Source organism: Aotus nancymaae, unplaced genomic scaffold, assembly GCF_030222135.1.
Source record: "Aotus nancymaae isolate 86718 unplaced genomic scaffold, 86718_ANA_hifiasm-v0.15.2.pri h1tg000040l, whole genome shotgun sequence".
Classification (NCBI taxonomy): domain Eukaryota; kingdom Metazoa; phylum Chordata; class Mammalia; order Primates; family Aotidae; genus Aotus; species Aotus nancymaae.
In genome coordinates, this window is record NW_026988454.1 from 48,799,691 (window position 1) to 48,812,053 (window position 12,363).

General features: G+C 41.4%; 1 protein-coding gene across 4 annotated transcripts in view; it reads left to right on the forward strand.

Annotated features, from left to right (window-relative positions):
- MCM9 (minichromosome maintenance 9 homologous recombination repair factor) overlaps window positions 1-12,363 on the forward strand; it is a 323,915-nt gene that overhangs the window by 168,487 nt on the left and 143,065 nt on the right. For 3 of the 4 annotated variants that reach the window (XM_064360752.1, XM_064360754.1, XM_064360753.1), the window contains exon 13: window positions 8,384-8,491. In XM_064360752.1, the coding sequence (XP_064216822.1) occupies window positions 8,384-8,459 (76 nt within the window). In that variant the 3' untranslated portion in view covers window positions 8,460-8,491. Of the gene's footprint in view, window positions 1-8,383; window positions 8,707-12,363 lie in introns of those variants that run through there. The other variant, XM_064360751.1, reaches the window with a different exon arrangement.

Sequence of the window (12,363 nt, forward strand, 5' to 3'; positions counted from 1 at the left end):
CATATTTACATAACTAAATCAATCCTGTGAGGGAGAAGGGAAATTGAAACATTTTTAAATGAAGTTACTCAAATCCAGTATTTGCATAGCTAGAATTAACTGGATAAAAATTCAGTATGACAACTGAATTTATATTTTGAAAAATAATTTTGTTGTGGTGTTTTTGGAGCTATATAGACTAAAATTGGCTGAATTCAGTTATCAATTTTGACTAAGAGGCGCTTGTTAAACACACACTCTGAATGAAGAGACCCCCCCCAAACAGGCTTTGTGTGAGCAATATGGCTGTTTATTCACTGGGGTGCAGGCGGGCTGAGTCCAAAAAGAGAGTCAGCACAGGGCGGTGGGATGGGAATTGGTTTTATAGGTTTGGGGTAGGTAGTGGAAAGTTACAGAAGTTATAGTTCAGGGCAGCTTTTGTAAGTTGGGAGGGGGTTGTAGGGTCTGGAGTCATAAGGTTGACCAAGGTCGGTTACAAAGTCCAGTTGCCTTATCAGTTGAGGTGGGAATAAGGAATGATAGAAGAATGTCTCAAAGTTAATTAGGCACTGCAGGGGTTGGTCATTCTTCCCCTTTTTGTGGTTTTCCTGGAAAACTTTCTACTTCAGACTTTCTAGTTCCAGGAACTCATCTGGAGTGTACGTGCAGGTTGCAGAGGTTACCATGCTGTCCGTGGCACAGTCAGATGGCCTAAAAGACCTTACAGTGCTTAGCATTGTAGTCTCCAGGCTCCAGAGGGCAGATGTATCTCTTGACCTCCTCCAACTGAGCACCTCCTTCATCTTCTTTATTCTGGATGGATGGATGGATGGATGGATGGTGGTTGAATGGACAGAGGCTGCTCAGCAGGCAGGATGACAGCTCCTGGGAGCATATTAAGAAGAACTTGATGATGAACTGTGCTAAGGACAATGCCTGCCACTTGTCAAAGTCACTGGTGCTATGTCTGGTAGTGCTATGTTTTATTTGACTACATGATCCCCAGAATTGGCTGCAGCTATAGAACCAGTATTAGACCAGAGTTGCAAGACACAGGTTGCAGGACTGGATCTTCCTATACCTCACGATATGTCACTTAACCCTTATGTATCTTCTCATTTCTAAAAATCTATAAAATGGTAATGATAATAATATTTGCCTTAATTATCCTCTCACAGGATATTTCAAGGATTAAATGGAAATAAGATAATGCTAGATAAATGCAAAGTACAATTATAGCACTGTGCCTATGCAAAAAAGAGAGATAAAGAGGCAGAGGTAAATACTCGAAGAGAGAAGAAAGAAGCTTGGTGAGTGAGAATGAGAGGGAGAGAAGACAATCTCCATTCCAAAGGCACAATTCTTCCTGCAATCATGCTAAGGTATATAAGGTCATCTTTCCTCATTTTTATATAGTCACTCCCTCTGAAGAATAGCAAATAATCCATTCTAGTCTCCGGAGATTATTTCACCATATTATTCAAACATCAGAACCTTTCAAATGTGTTTGTGCTTTCCATGAGGATTAGTTGCTATTAAAATATAAATGAACCAGCAAATCCCAGGATTGGATAGTGCCATTAAAAATCTCACATTGACTGGAATGGGCAGGTCAGGAACTGACTCTCCAGGAGTGAGAAGGTGTGACTTTTACACCTACCCTTCACTTGACAAGTAAATCATTCTTGAAAACTCTGCACCTAAGTGAAACATTGCTAAATGGCAGCTATTTCCATTATTTTTAGTGGGAAAAGTTACTGTGTGTTCCACACCATATAGTCAGCTCCCTAGGTACTGAGTGTTTTCTGAGAGACACTTGCTTCCTCCATTTATGGCATTTATAATATATGATGAGATGCATCAGCACTTGAGATGCAAACTGGATTTATGGACGCTGTTGAAAGGGGTAGATGACACTAAAAGGAAGACGTGTAGAGCTTCCAAAAATAGCAAACCTTCAAGTACTTTCCAAGCATCGAATTCTATGCAATTAATTAATAGGCTAATGAGAAAGCACAACATTCTGGTCACGTGGGTAAGGTCCCTGCAGTCTCTGGAAGGCAGCATTTTTATGATGGGCTTCCATCCCAAATGGCAGGCAGTTAAGACTCAGGCCACCAATACTCCCTGACTAGAAAGTCTGTTTAAACTGATGAAACCACAATGTCAAAACATTACTTTTTAAAAATGTGGTAAAATATGCATAGCATAAAATGTAACTTTTTTTTTTTTTTTTTGAGACAAAGTCTTGCTCTGTAGCCCAGGCTGGAGTGCACTGGCACTATCTCGGCTCACTGCAACCTCCGTCTCCTGGGTTCAAGCAATTGTCCTGCCTCAGCCTCTCAAGAAGCTGGGATTGCAGGCGCCTGCCACCATACCCAGCTAGTTTTTGTATTTTTAGTAGAGACTGGGTTTCACCATGTTGGCCAGGATGGCCTCAAACTCCCGACCTCAGGTAATCTGCCCGCCTCAGCCTCCCAAAGTGCTGAGATTACAGGTGTGAGCCACCGTGCCCGACCCCATTTTGATCATTTTTAATAGTACAGTTCATGAGCATTAAATGCATTCCCAGTGTTGTGTAACCATCACCACTATCCATTTCCAGAATGTTTTCATCATCTCAATCAGAAACTTTTTAGCTGTTAAATAATAACACCCCATTCCCCCAATGTGCAGCCCCTGGTAACCATACAATGCCACCTTTATAAATGTATTCATTTAGTGTGTCCTGGCGTGAGAAAGTCACCATACAAAAAGGAAAAGTGGGGGAGTTGTTATTTGAAAAATAGTAAAACTCTGCAAGAGTTGTTCTAGTGAAAATCATAAACCTGTCTATCTCGTCTTAACGCGGTGAGCATCAGAATTGCGTAGTGATCTGGAATGCTCCTATGCAGTAAGTAAAAATGACACCGGACCCAACATGTGTTTGCCAAGTACAGACTAACGGCAGGATTAGACAAAGTGAGGATGTTGAGTAATCCTCTATGAACCCAGAAGGAGCCCAGGCAAGCTTTGAGGTATGGAGGCCTGTCTGGGGTCAGGAGCAGAGGCAAAGCCATGCTCCCAACCAAATAATGTAAGGTAATCATCATCTGAGCTCTGAACATTATTCCAAAGCAAAAAATTTAATTAGTATCCAAAGGGGCATTGTTCTATAATTTGAAACACCTACACAATGATCCCTTGAATAAAATTCAATCTTTATATACATACTTTTAAAAAAGCCTATATAGAAAACACTGAAACAAAGATATTAATTAATAGTAATAATGATCTATGTTTAATTGGACTGACAAAGTCTCTTCTTTTATACTTTATTTACAACCTTAGACTCCTATTCAAACTGAAGCCTTTTAGGAGTCTGCTTTTTTTTTTAAAGCACAAGAATCGTGTAGTGAAGGAAATATACATACTTAAAGGCTTTCTAGGCTCCTCTGCCCCAAGGTGTTTTGCTAATATGTATGGAACATTCTTGAAAAGAGAAAAAGAAAAGCGAAAGGAATTCTTTGTGAAGAGAAGAATCTGCCTTTGGGCGCTTTTAGCACAATTGCCTATTAAGCTGCAACCTAGTTAAGAGAACAGGAAGTAACATTTATTGTGCATGGTGCTTTCTGTAATAACAGCTAACATGCATCTGAACATTTACTACGTTCCAGGCACTGTGGAAATCCTTTCTAATCTCATTGGCTCATCACAACTACCAGATAAACAGAGAATAATTTTTATGAATATTATATATAGAGAGAAAACTGAAGCCTGAAGACATTAAACAGCTTCCCCATAATCACACAGCAAGTAAATGGTTGAGCCAGAATTTGAATCCCAAGTAGTCTGACCCCAGGTGCCTTACTGGATTCAACTTTCCTGTTGGAATTTCCTGTTGAATTCATGTAAAACCTCCATAAGGTAAAAATGTTTATATTTTACAGATGAGAAAACTGAAGTTTATAATCCATTCATGCACCACATGACGATGTTTTGGTCAAAAGCAGAACACATATATGATGGTGGCCTATAAGATTATAATGGAGCTGAAACATCCCTATCACCTAGTAGTGTCCCAGCCATCTTAACACTGTAGCGCTGTGCATTTCTCACATGTTTGTAATGATTTTGGTGTAAACTAACCTTCTGCACTGCCCGTTGTATAAAAGCATAGCACATAAAACTATGTAGAGTACATAATACTTGATAATGATAATACATGACTATTTTACTGGTTTATATTTTTATCTGTATTTTGGCACATACTTCTACTTATTTAAAAAAATTAACTGTAGGCTAGGTGTGGTGGCTCATGCCTGTAATCCCAGCACTTTGGGAAGTCAAGGTGGGTGGATCACCTTTGGTCACCAGCCTGGCCAACATGGTGAAACCCCGTCTCTACTAAAAATACAAAAAAGTAGCTGGGTGTGGTGATGGGTGCCTGTAATTCCCGCTACTTGGGAGGCTGAGGTAGGAGAATTGCTTGAACCCAGGAGGCAGAGGTTGCAGTGAGCCAATATCCGGGCATTGTACTCCAGCCTGGCAACAGAATGAGACTGTCTCAAAAAAAAAACAACACAACCTAACTGTAGAACAGCCTTAAACAGGTTCTTCAGGAGGAATTCCAGAAGAAGGCATTGTTATCATAGGCAATGACAGCTCCATGCATGTTAGTGCCCCTGAAGACCTTCCAGTAGGACAAACGTGGAGGTGGAAGACAGTGATATTGATGATCCTTACCCTGAATAAGCTTAGGCTACTGTGTGTTGCGTGTCTTAGTTTTTAATGAAAAAGTTTAAAAAGTAAAAAAAAAAAAAAAAAAAAAAAAAAAAAAAAAAAAAAATTTAGTAGATAAAGGCTTATAGAATAAGGATATGAAAAAAGAAAATATTTTTGAATAGCTGTACAGTGTGTGTTAAGCTACATATTATAAGTCAAAAGTTAAAACTATTTAAAGTTTATCAAATGAAGTTATAGTAAGTGAAGGTTAACTTATTATTGAAGAAAGTTTTTAAAAATAAATTTAGTGTAGTCTAAATGTACCATGTTTAGAAAGTCTAAGTAGTGTACAGTAATGTCCTAGACCTTCACATTCACTCACCACTCACTCACTCACTCACCCAGAGAAGCTTTCGGTTCTGCAAGCTCTTCATCTTAAGTGCCCTATACAGGTGTACCATTTATATCTATTATACTGTATTTTTACTGTAGCTTTTATATATTTAGATAGATTTAGATACCTAATTACTTGCCACTTTATCACAATTGTGGACAGTATTCAGTTCAATAACATGTTATACAGGTTTGTAGCCTAGCGGCAATGGGCTTTACCATAGATACCACAGCAACATCATATATCCCAGGTGCTATAAACCCTGAAAAAGCTAACACTTTGAGATGGATCCTGAGTGGCTAACTGGGTTTAAATTCTGAGTGGAGCTGAGAGCCAATTGCTGACTGAAGATTACACACATACCTTGTGCCAGCTGAACAGCTGATAAACTTTGGGGCTTTCAAAGCTGTTCCCATTTGTGCCTCCAGAATTAACTGATGCTGGAAGGCCCCATTCCACCAACTGGACCTGACCAGTGAAATTTGTCTGGTGATCAGTTTTGTTTTTTTTATTTTTCTTTTTGAGATGGAGTTTCACTCTTACTGCCCAGGCTGGAGTGCAGTGGCACAATCTCAGTTCACTGCAACCTCTGCCTCCCAGGTTCAAGTTATCCTCCTGCCTCAGCCTCCTGAGTAGCGGGATTACAGGCACCTGCCACCACAGCAGGCTAATTTTTTTTGTATTTTTAGTAGAGACGGGGATTCACCATGTTGGCCAGGCTTATTCTCGAACTCTTTATTTATTTATTTATTTTTATTGCATTTTAGGTTTTGGGGTACGTGTGAACAACATGCAAGATTGTTGCATAGGTACACACATGGCAGTGTGATTTGCTGCCTTCCTCCCCATCACACTGTATCTGGCATTTCTCCCCATGCTATCTCTCCCCAACTCCCTACCCCCCGCTGTCCCTCCTCTATTTCCCCCCAACAGACCCCAGTGTGTGATGCTCCCCTCCCTGTGTCCATGTGTTCTCATTGTTCAAAACCCACCTATGAGTGAGAACATGTGGTGTTTGATTTTCTGTTCTTGTGTCAGTTTGCTGAGAATGATGGTTTCCAGGTTCATCCATGTCCCTACAAAGGACACGAACTCATTGCTTTTGATGGCTGCATAGTATTCCATGGTGTATATGTGCCACATTTTCCCTGTCCAGTCTATCATCGGTGGGCATTTGGGTTGTTACAGGTCTTTGCTATTGTAAACAGTGCTGCAACGAACATTCGTGTGCATGTGTCCTTATAGCAGAACAATTTATAATCCTTTGGATATACCCAGTAATGGGATGGCTGGGTCAAATGGAATTTCTATTTCTAGGTCCTTGAGGAATCGCCACACTGTCTTCCACAATCATTGAACTAATTTACACTCCCATGAACAGTGTAAAAGTGTTCCTATTTCTCCACATCCTCTCCAGCATCTGTTGTCTCCAGATTTTTTAATGATCGCCATTCTAACTGGCGTGAGGTGGTATCTCAATGTAGTTTTGATTTGCATTTCTCTAATGACCAGTGATGATGAGCATTTTTTCATGTTTGTTGGCCTCATGTATGTCTTATTTTGTAAAGTGTCTGTTCATATCCTTTGCCCACTTTTGAATGGGTTTGTTTGTTTTTTTCTTGTAAATCTGTTTTAGTTCCTTGTAGATTCTCATATCAGCCCTTTGTCAGATGGATAGATTGCAAAATTTTTTTCCCATTCTGTTGGTAGCCAATTTACTCTAATTACTGTTTCTTTTGCTGTGCAGAAGCTGTGGAGTTTGATTAGGTCCTATTTGTCTATTTTGGCTTTTGTTGCCAATGCTTTTGGTGTTTTGGTCATGAAGTCCTTGCCTACGCCTATGTCCTGAATGGTTTTGCCTAGGCTTTCTTCTAGGGTTTTTATGGTGTTAGATCTTATGTTTAAGTCTTTAATCCATCTGGAGTTAATTTTAGTGTAAGGTGTCAGGAAGGGGTCCAGTTTCTGCTTTCTGCACATGGCTAGCCAGTTTTCCCAACACCATTTATTAAACAGGGACTCCTTTCCCCATTGCTTGTTTTTGTCAGGTTTGTCAAAGATCGGATGGTTGTAGATATGTGGTGTTGCCTCTGAGGCCTCTGTTCTGTTCCATTAGTCTACATCTCTGTTTTGGTACCAGTACCATGCTGTTTTGATTATTGCAGTCTTGTAGTATAGTTTGAAGTCTGGTAGTGTGATGCCTCCTGCTTTGTTTTTTTTTTTTTGCTTAGAATTGACTTGGCTATGCAGGCTCTCTTTTGGTTCCATATGAAGTTGAAGGTGGTTTTTTCCAGTTCTGTGAAGAAGGTCATTGGTAGCCTGATGGGGATAGCATTGAATCTGTAAATTACTTTGGGCAGTATGGCCATTTTCACGATATTGATTTTTCCTAACCATGAACATGGAATGTTTCTCCATCTGTTTGTGTCCTCTCTTATTTCGTTGAGCAGTGGTTTGTAATTTTCCTTGAAGAGGTCCTTTATGTCCTTTGCTAGTTGTATTCCCAGGTATTTTATTCTCTTTGTATTGTTCTTGAACTCTTGACCTCAGGTGATCCACCCACCTCAGCCTCCCAAATTGCTGAAATTACAAGCATGAGCCACCGTGCTTGGCCTGTTGATCAGTTTTAACATCAACCAATTTTAGTTGAATAAGCTTGCATCTTTCATTTGCATACTGGACTGGAGTAGGAACTTGAATGGGAACATTCCCCATATAAGACAGCCTCTCTGCTCTGGTGGAGTGAATCTTTTATACAAAGGCTGTGTCTTCTTAGTTTGCAAACTGCTTGTTGGAATGAAGTCTCCCTCTCTTTTAAATGCAATTCCTTTTTAGTGAATGTGTTAAGAGTGTGTAGTAGGCCATATAATCTAGGTTTGTGTGAGTACAGTTTATGATGTTTACACAATGATGAAATCAGCCAATGATGCATTTCTCAGCGACACAGGACTGGAGTTAATTGGCCCAAGATTGCAACTAATATTTGATGGGGCTGAGAATCAGGCCTGGTGTTACTGGACCCTCAAGCCCTGGTTCTTTCCATTAAACACATGGTCTATTAGCTGCTGCCATTCCCAGAGGATGCTTTAAAAACACAAGGGAAATTGAATTGATGCACAGCAAGAGCAGTTTCATGGCAGTTTATCACTCCCACCAACCTTTTTCCTCTAGGAAGTCTCCAGGGTCTGATAAATCTTTACACATGTTCTTTGCCCCTCCCTTAAGTCTCTTGAATGGTACTTGACACAAATTAGATAATCAAGATTCATTTGCTGAAAGGAATGAAAATAACACAGAATTTGCCTACAGACTCTCTGACACTGATGGGAATCACCAAGGAACAGATATGCAGGGCCCAGATGAAAGAGCAGAGAACACACAATAATACATTTACAAGAGTTTCATGAAATGATTAAGGTAAGTGTCCTTACCTTTAAGCATTTGTTTTTTTCCTCAGGAAAAAGCAATCACAACAATCTGAACGCTATTTAATTTAAAACTGGAGCTTCTCTTTATACTCTGTGAAATTCTTGCCAACTTAAACTTATGACTCAATCTTCTCTCCGAACCCAAATGTGATGCCAAATTCGGACTGAGAGAAAATATATATAAATCAAATTTTTATTTAAAAATGAATGCCCATGTGAGTATTAGGAGAAAAGAATGGTCATAATCAGGCCAGGCGTGGTGGCTCATGCCTGTAATCTCAGCACTTTGGGAGGGCAAGGCGGGCCGATCACTTGAGGTCAGCAGTTTGAGACGAGCCTGGCCAACATGGTGAAACCCTGTCTCTACTAAAAATACAAAAATCAGCTGAATGTGGTGGCTCATGCCTGTAATCCCAGCTACTCAGGAGGCTGAGGCACAAGAATCAATTGAACCCAGGAGGTGGAGGTTGCAGTGAGCCAAGATCACGCCACTGCACTCCAGCCTGAGCAAAAGAGGGAGACTCTGTCTCAAAAAAAAAAAAAAAAAAAAAAGAATGGCTATAATCATCTCAAAATAAATACTATGTTCATTCAGGGAGTGGGTCAACTGATAATAAAAGAAAACCTGTTTTCTGTAAGTCTTAAAGTGACCCTATGGTAATAATACCTTTTAATATAAGCAATTACTTTGGTAATGTGAATAATCGATGCTAACTTAACTGTTTTATAGGTAGATTATGGGGTCCTTTTAAATAAAGAATATGATTAAAATATCTTAGATGCTGCCTAAAACGCTTTAGTGCACATATAGAGGGGAAAACTGCACGGTCCAAATAGCTTTTGTTTCAGACTGAGATTTAAAGGCCAAGAAGAGGAAGTTGAGCAAGCAAGTTGACTGCCCAACCAGACTGAGAAAGATCGTCATAGGAACCTGCGGAGCTGACGCTCAGCTTCCTTTTCTTTCTTCCTCTGTTTACCAAGGGCAAGAAAAGTCAGATATTGAAAGCTTAGAACTCAGTAGCGCAGCTAGTGCCTTCCTTTGAAGCAGTAAGCAGACACGGCTGAAACCATGTTTGTTTCAGAAGCTGCTGGAAGGAAATGCTTTCTTCTCATCACATGTCACCTAAACCAGTGGTTTCCAATTGCCTTCCTCTGAAAGTTTCCACTGCCTTCATTCAGAGACTAGTTCCCTGTGGGGTAAGAGGATAATGAAGACGACTAGAGTTGGGTCAGAAAACCGCCTCAGCCATCAAGATGGCACCTGCTTCTCGTGGCAATCCTTTGGTTTCCTACTCACCTTCATCCTTTACTGTCCCTCCCTTCCTTTTAGACTCTCGAGGTTGTGCTCTTTAAACTGCTCACTCAAACATCACCTTGATGTTTTCTCCAACCATATTCTTTCTCTTTTTGGCATTTCTGTTTCATTTGACAGTGCCAATTACTGTCTTGTTTTAAGGCAGGTGAAACCTCAAAGCATATGCCTGAAAGCTCTTTTCCAAATGGAAAGAGCCAAAGCCCAGCCTTTAGTGGGAATACGAAGGTCAGTGGTCAGCTTCAGGGCCAGGCAGTCAGATTGCTGGAATACTGAAAGTGGAAACCCTGAGTCGGAAGTTGGAGGCCCGTGTGATGGCTCACACCTGTAATCCCAGCACTTCAGGAGGCTGAGGTCAGTGGATTGCTTGAGCCCAGGAGTTCGAGAGCAGCCTGGGCAAGATGGTGAGACCCCGTCTCTAACAAAAAATGAAAAAACTTAGCTGGGTGTTGTGGTACATGCCTGTAGTCCCTGCTACTCAGGAGGCTGAGGTGGAAGAATTGCTTGAGCCCGGGGGTTTGAGGCTGCTATGCTGTGAGCTGTGGTCATGCTACCATACTCCAGCCTGTGTGACTGAGTGAGATCCTGTATCAAGGAAAAATAAGAAAGTTGGAAGCTCAGACTCACTAGAGACCACACAGGCATTGGGATAAATCAGCACTCAAAGTTATGTAACTAGAAACAAGAGGGAGTCTCGTGCCAACATTTATGTGCAATGGGAAGGATGGAGGCAGAAGGGGGCTGTAGATGGGACGGCAACAAAGAGTCCCTTCACTCTAGCTGGTAGGGCTCGAGGGCTTTGGAGCTGGAAGCCAATGCCCTGGATCTTAGGGTGACAGGGTGATCGAGGCCCTGCTCAGCAAGGTACCAGTGGCAATTGTGACATCTGATCCTTCCCACCAGAACCTGCCTTTTTCTTTGGTTTCTGTACATTATATTCTTTATCATTTCACTCAGTCTCTTTGGCCTTTATTTGGCCTCCTTTATTTTTCTAGATTATCTCTCTTCACCCTAACATCATCTTTTTCTCTGTAGCTTCTCCCTCCTTACAGAGTTCCTGCCTCCTTCATTCACTATGTTCTGATGGCTCTGAAAACATCACCTCCAGCCCTGCTGTGCACCTACTAATTCCTTAGTGTGTACCTTCTGATTCCTTAGCTTGAACAGCCTCCTGGACCATTCTCATGGATATTCCACCGTAGCTTTATCAGGCCCACTGTGGACAGTCAGTCCTCACAGCAGACGCTTATGGAGAGGGTACCACAGTTGAACTGAAATACGGCATCATCCTCTTATTCCCACCCTCTTGATACATGGGATGGCGTTTTTCTGATGCAAGTTCTGAAGATGTGTGGTCCTTTTAAGTAGAAATAGAATCACTACATTAGAATCAGCCTTTCTAAGGGATGTTACCTAACAAAGAATTGCTAGATACTCGGAGTTAAACAGCCTGGAAGAGGCCGAGTGGAGCTGCTAGTTCTGGGACCTCTGGGCCTGGTCAGGGTCATCGTCCCAGCAGCCCCAACCCACTGGCAGAGTATGAGTACCTTATTTCTTTGATCCTCTGCCTCTTGAACTCACAACTGGGAGCACCTGCAGATTGGTCAGTTCTCATGCGTCTAAAAATCTGCTGGCCCCGTCTTGTTGGCCTAACATAGAGCTTTGAAATTGCCTGGTCACCTTACTGTATGTGTTCACCTAGAACAGGATATTCCAAAGTGGGATTATACAGTGATTGCCTAATATTTCGCTAAAATTCTCATATTTAAAACATTTTACAATCTGTTTTGTAGCAAAACCTTGCATGGGGCACACATGAGGCACATCAGGAGGGCAAGTGGTTGCTAAAGCATTTCATTCAACTACTTTGGTTCATGCCTGCTCCTAGTCTCATCCCCGTCACCGAGACAGGACACAGTCCTCCAATCAGCTCAGTCTTTCGTCACTGACCCTTGGCACAGAGAGGATCTTATCACTGGTTCCTTCAGATGCCACAAACGTCCTCTCTAGCCTCCATTCCCACTAACACTATCATTGTAGTCTAGTGCCTCACCCCACCCCTGGGGTCTTTACTGAGCTCCAATCGTATGTGCTGAGTGCCTACTATGTACTATGTTGAACATGGAGGCAAGATGGAAACTGAATCAATTAGGACCCTAGAGCAGGGAGGCTTATCTAGACTTACAAATAACCAAGTAGATAAGGTGTGGGAGGCAGAACAATGGCCTCTAAAGGACGTCCACATCTTAGTTCCCAGAACTTGTGGCTATGTTCCTTTGCATAGGAAAAGCAACTTTGCAGATGCAATTAAATTAAGGAATTTGAGCTGATGAGATTTTTTCTGAATTTTCTGAGTGGGCCTAATATATTCACAAGGGTCCTTATAGAAGAAAAATAGAAGGGCCCAAGTCAGAGAAGGAGATGTGATGACTGAGACAGAGGTTGAAATGATAAGGGGACATAAACCAAGGAGTAGAGGTGGCTTCTAGAAACTAGAAAAGACAGAGAAATTGTCTCTGAAGCCTTCACAAGGAACCAGGCTGTTGCCC